We start from the raw sequence: 6000 nt of genomic DNA on the forward strand, positions 1-6000 counted from the left end.
AGGGTGGGGATGAGGAGCAATCAGCTCTGCTAAGCCCATGTTAATTTGTGACTATTCTGTTGTGATAGAAGTTTATGAACAGGGCATCTTAAAAGAGAGTGAGCGTGTCTGTCTGACTTAGATTAGGAGGGACAAGAGCCCATGGGGGTGGGTCAGAATCACAGAAGCTAGTTGGAATTCTGAAGGCAAATACAGAAAATTGAGATGTCACCAACTCAAACTCAAGTAAGAAGTAGAGGAGGACATGAAGACTACAATCCAGGTGATTCTAACCCAGGTAAGGTGAAAAGGACTAACTCACATTGGAACCCCAAAAGAGGACACTTAGAGCCAGGACATGGGCTCATGCCTATGATCTTAATCTTTGGGGGCTGTGGAGGATGCTGCAACCCTGAGGGCTACACAGTGAACAGGAGGCCAGCTGAACTACAAAGTTAGATCTGTCAAGGACAAGAGGGGAAGGTATTGGAGCAAAAGAAAGAGGATGGAGGGGAGAGGAGGGAGAGGAAAAGGAAGGAAAAGAGAAAGAAAAGACACTGTGGGGTGGGAAAGAGGAACCACAAAGTGAACAGAAGCAAACACTAAATGCATTGGTCCATTAATAAGTTAAGAAAAGCTGCAGGACAAAGCACTGGACTGAGCTCCTGGAGTCCAGTTGAAGAGAGGGAGGACAGATTATAGGAGCAAATGGGATTAAGAGACTGATGGGGAAACCCAAGAGACAGCTGACCTGACATAGTTGGAACTCATTGACACTGGACTGACAGATGGGAAATCCGCATAGGACTGAACTAGGCCCTCTGAAAATGGGTGAGAGTTCTGTGACTTGGGCACAGTGGGACCAGGATTTATCTCCAGGGCATGAACTGTCTTTTTGGAGCCCATTCCTTATGCAGAAATACCTAACTCAGCATGGATACATGGGAGGGTCTTGGTCCTCCTCCGGTTGATATGCCAATCTTTGTTGACTCCCCAAGGCAGCATATACCCTTTATGAGGAGTTTGGGGAGTTGGTTGAAGGAAAATGTGGGTGGGGGGGAGGGAGAGGTTAAACTGTGGTTGGTATGTAAAATGAAAAAAATAACATTAAAAGTTTTATTTAAGTTAAAGTGAGCAGGGAAAGCAACAACTACTGCAAATTACTGAGGTTTTGTTCAGCCGTGATTGGCCCAGTGCAATGACATCACAGGGAGTCATTATGAGGTCAGCTAGAGACCAGTCTGTACAGGGTGCTACCTGGGACTGGGTTCTGTCCGTGTATCACAGAGGAGGAGTTGGTTGGTGGATGAGGATTTGGACTCAGTTATTTCTAATCATCTTGGATTTTCGAAAGTGGGTGACCCTGAAAAAAGTGAGCTTCCCTTGTTTTCTGTTCAATTTTCCATGTTTGACATTTATTGATTGATTCTTTTTTATCATATTCAACTTTGTTTTAAATCGTGGCTGTTATTTCTATTCTTTCACCGACTGAGATTTTCCTTTTCTTCCAATCTCATTTCTTTGTCCTTCTTCACTGTGCTCTTATTTTAAGCTTTCTGGTTGTAGGCACAGAGTTAGGAACTTAGACTGTGGTGAAGATTGACCATCCATGTGTCACCTCCCTGCCAATGTCAGGTGAGCAGTGTTTCTCTTAACAAGAAATTCATCTTCTCTTCTGATTATGATGAAAATAAATATTTTATGTTTTTAGAATAGGATTGCTTATAATAAAACATTATCTCATTCTATGTTTGTCCCTGGCAATGGCCCTCACTTCTTTACTGGGGTGACTATGTTTTCTTGTGCTGGACGATACTTGCTCTTTTATCAATTTTTGTACTTAGATTGATTCTTGTGTTCCCCTGAAGGCATCTTGGTCATGAAGAATGATCATTTAATGTGTTACTGACTGAGATGTAAAGGAGCAAGTGCTATCCTTAAGGATATTTTAATGTTCGTAGATATTGTCCCAGTCAGACACTAATCTCTTTTCAAGGTGTCTTTACTTGGCTAGAGAGTAAGGGCTTTACGAGAAGAGTTTGTTTGATAAAACGATTTGAAGATAAACCTTGCCTCAGTATCATGGGCTAATGGAATATCTGTGAATCATTGCAGTTATTTCTTTAGACTGTTTGATCCATCAGAGAAATATCCTGGTAACAATACAAGGTATTGTCAACCTATTTGTTCTTTCGGATTGTGTTGCCTACTTTTATACTTCAACTTTAAAGTTTTCCATGGATTTTTGTATATTTCCTTATTATGTGAGTCCGCATCTTTAGTAGGATGTGAGGAAAGATGGGAGCTGCAAGAGACGGTGATGCTAGGGGAGATTCTACATCCAGGCACAAGGACTCTAGCAATGATGGCCATGCAGTGGGAGTCTGAGGCAGTTTCATTCCTGTCAGACAAAGCATATCTCCATGGGCAGGTTTCTGAGGGAAAGGGAGGTCCTGCACCAGTAGGAAGCAGGTTCATTTACTATGAGACCTGTGCTACACTACAGAGGATGTGGCCTGGAATTCGGGCTACTTGAAGAGTCCTTTCTCTTGTGGAGGTGGATGTAAGAGACACAGTCAATGTGTGACTGTGTGACAGCAATGAGTCTGCCTTGACTTCTGGGCAGCATGGGTAGGGTGGGGATGGGGAGCAACCAGCTCTGCTAAGCCCATGTTTATTGGTTAGCATTCTGTTGTGATAGAAATTATAAACATGGCATCTTAAGAGAGAGTGAGCATGTCTGTCTGACTTAGTTTTGGAGGGACAAGAGCCCATGGGGATGGGTCAGAGTCATAGAAGCTAGCTGGAATCCTGAAGGAAAATGCAGGAGATTGAGATGTCACCAACTCAAACTCAAGCAAGAAGTAGAAGAGGACATGAAGACTATGCTAACTCTTCTCACGGATAGAGTTCTGCTTCTTTGGATCCAAAGTAAAAAGGTCCCAAGCAGTACCATCTACTTTCCTTGTGTATCCATGTGTTCAAACACCCCATTTGTATCAGACATTTTTAATTCAAAGTACCACAGTGGGATTGTTGAATGTCAGATGTGTTGAGGACTTGACTCCTTGCTTGGGAATTTGTGGAATGCATGTGGAAAGCTAGAGGACCTGTGCCACGTGGTGATAGAGAACTTCTTATTCAGTGTCACCAACCACCTAACCACCAGCTCTATTTGGGAAGGAGATGAGCCACCACCATGGCTTCAGTGTCTCTTGAAAGTGTGTACACGTGTGTGCACAAACACACACACACACACACACACACAAAACCTACCTCCCTGGAGTTGATTCTGGTCTGAGATTTGGTGCCAGCCATGAACAAAATACTCAGGACGCCAGTTGTGTTACAGAACTTGGTCAAAACCACTGTCAGTTATGGAAGCCACGATTGGTCTGCTCATTTGGGTGACATCACAAGGAAGCATTATGAAGTATGCTAACAACGATTCTGTTTTAGGAACTGCCTGCATTGGTTCCTGTCCTGTATCTGGGAGTAGCTGTCACTACTCTACACAGCAAGTCTACTGAAGATTGCCTGTGGCATACTTGGAATCTCCAATCTACTGGACTTTGTTAGAGTGAGTTCTTTCCAATTCATTGGTGTTGGTGTTAGGGTTAAGTTTTGCTAATTCATGTTTACGTGTAGCTATTAGTTTACATCCTCGGTCTGATTTGTAAACGTCGTGTCTATTTGTTCATTGTCACCCAATTTCCTGTTTCAAATTCATTTATTCTTTACTTTTTCAACTGCGTTTCAATTTTCTTCAGCTGGAACACGTGTTACCGCAGCAATTTCCTTATGAGTTTCCCATCCACGCCTAGCCTGCATTTTGGTCAAACACTCCTGCTCCATCGCTTCCTCCACTCCATCTCTGTGACTAATACTCTTTCTTTGATAAACGCTCAGCCCTCCTCTTCCTCAAACGCACAGGAGAAGAAAATATCATATTTCTCTTTGTGGACTTTGTTTCTCTTAGATGAGATTTTCTCTACGTGTAGTTACTTTCCACAGAGCACAAAAGTTCAGTGGTCCCTGTGTCTGAGTACTGGCTCTTCCCCAGAATCTGAACAGATGCCGCTACGCTCTTGTCCTGTGTTTTTATGCCAATTGCCCTCTGGATTATTCTTGTACTTCTTGGTCTTAAAGGCATCATTAGGTTGTTTGGGTTATCTCAGATTTCAAGACAGAGAATTCCTACCTATAAACTTCCATTTCTAAAACTATATCATTTCTTCCCTAGCATCGTGTGTCCCTGAAATTGCCCCAAATACAGAGAACTTGAGGTAGCCATGATGGCCAGCCCCCAGGAAGAGGACATCCTTAAGAATTATAAATTTTTATCATCACTAGGTTGTGGTGCATTTGGGAAGGTGATCCTTGCCCAGTAGCTTCCCACAAAAACGCAGGTGGCCATCAAGGTGCTCGAGAAAGAGTACAATGATGTGGAATACATTGATTCTGAAGTGGCCATCCATAAGTCCTTACATCACAGGAACATCATCCAGTTCTTCCACGCTATCAACACGCTGCGGACCACTTATCTGGTCATGGATTATCTGGAAGGGAAAGATCTGGTGATGCTGATCAATGAGGTGGGCTGTCTAACAGAGGAGGAGGCCAGGCCTATAGTCAACCAGTTGGCCTCTGCAGTGCACTTCCTGCACCAAAGACTGATTGCGCACCGTGACATCAAATTAGAGAACATCCTGCTGGGTGAAGGTGGCAAAGTCAAACTTTGTGATTTTGGGTTGGCCACTCAGCTCGTAGAGGGCCAGATGCTGGAGGAGCTGTGGGGCACCTTGCCATATTTGGCCCCAGAGATCTTGGCTGGAACACCATATGACGCTATGGCAGGGGTTATGTGGAGCTTAGGGATTGTCTTCTACGTCCTGGTCACTGGAAACTTGCCCTATGTAGAATCGATCCCCGAAGCTATGTACCATCTAATCACCACCACCCTGTGCCGCATTCCATACCATCTTTCCAGGCCCTGTTATCTCATCCTGGCCAGACTGCTCACCGGTTACCTTTGGTTCCGCCTTACGTCATCTCGGCTTGTGGAACGCCCTTGGCTGGGCCATATTCAGGAACACGTAACACCTCCTGCCAAGGAAATCCTCCCCAAGGTTGTGGAGACCATGTGTAACATCGGGTACACCTGCGAGCAGGTGGTATCGTCTCTAAAAGACCCACAGTCAAACCTAACGGCAACTATTAACATCCTTAAATTCAAAGTAAGCTCTGGGGATAGCAGTCTGCAACATATCATCCCTGCAGTCTCTACTAGCGTCCCTGTCGCCCTGAAGAGGAGCCACAGCGAACCAGCTCTGATGTCCAGAGGGGAGAGCACACACACACACCTGCTCCACAAGACACCTGCCCGGAGGCGCTGCACTATTCAGATAACACAGCCCCAGAAGGAGATGCATTGGCCACTGAAACCATCAACCCAGCTACAGGGGACACCACAGTCACCATGATGTCACTAGATAGCCTGGCTGATGACTCCTCCTCCCCTGATCCACCTCTGAATGTCAACTGCACAGGGCTGGTGAACATGGCCTTCACCGAAGAGGAAGAATCCAGAGAGCCAGATGTGCCCAGTGACCAGCACCAGGGTGTACCCACAGCCTCTGGAACCAGGCCACTCCGGGGCTGGAAGCTCATGAAAAAACGCATTTCCAGAGCACTGAGAGCACTGTGCTGCTGCTGCCTGCCCACCCCACCTGGGCAAACAGAAGTGGTGTAGAATTCCCACCCTGATAAGGAGTGCCTGCTGCAGGAGGGAGCCAGGACAGAAGCTCAGATGGTTGTGGCCCTGCATGCAACCCAGTGCAACAGGCCCCTGCGTCCATACTCCAGCTACAGGTTCTGAGCTCCCTGTCCATTTTTCCTGTAGCCTACTGCTCTCCCGGCACTGCTTGCCAGATCCAGGGCTGGACCGAAGACCCATCTGCCCACTGAGCTGCCACCTCCCCAGCTTCGGTTGTGCATTGTGGACCGTTACCCACAACATCT

At 45.9% G+C, this 6000-nt stretch overlaps 1 protein-coding gene across 1 annotated transcript; it reads left to right on the forward strand.

Moving 5' to 3' along the window:
* The first annotated feature begins 244 nt into the window (after nucleotides 1-244).
* LOC130868800 (sperm motility kinase Z-like) lies at nucleotides 245-5731 on the forward strand. Its single transcript, XM_057760831.1, has 3 exons — nucleotides 245-277; nucleotides 4389-5216; nucleotides 5270-5731. The coding sequence occupies exons 1-3, from the start codon at nucleotides 245-247 to the stop codon at nucleotides 5729-5731; spliced, it is 1323 nt and encodes a 440-aa protein (XP_057616814.1).
* The last annotated feature ends 269 nt before the right edge of the window (nucleotides 5732-6000 follow it).

The sequence above is a fragment of the Chionomys nivalis genome, chromosome Y (genome assembly GCF_950005125.1).
Source record: "Chionomys nivalis chromosome Y, mChiNiv1.1, whole genome shotgun sequence".
Classification (NCBI taxonomy): Eukaryota; Metazoa; Chordata; class Mammalia; order Rodentia; family Cricetidae; genus Chionomys; species Chionomys nivalis.

Coding starts and splice junctions, on each gene's coding strand:
- LOC130868800 (XM_057760831.1), top strand. CDS start 245: ATGAAGACTACAATCCAGGTGATTCTAACCCAG. Junction 278..4,388: donor TCCAGGTGATTCTAACCCAG/GTAAGGTGAAAA, acceptor ACAAAAACGCAG/GTGGCCATCAAGGTGCTCGA. Junction 5,217..5,269: donor TTAACATCCTTAAATTCAAA/GTAAGCTCTGGG, acceptor AGTCTCTACTAG/CGTCCCTGTCGCCCTGAAGA.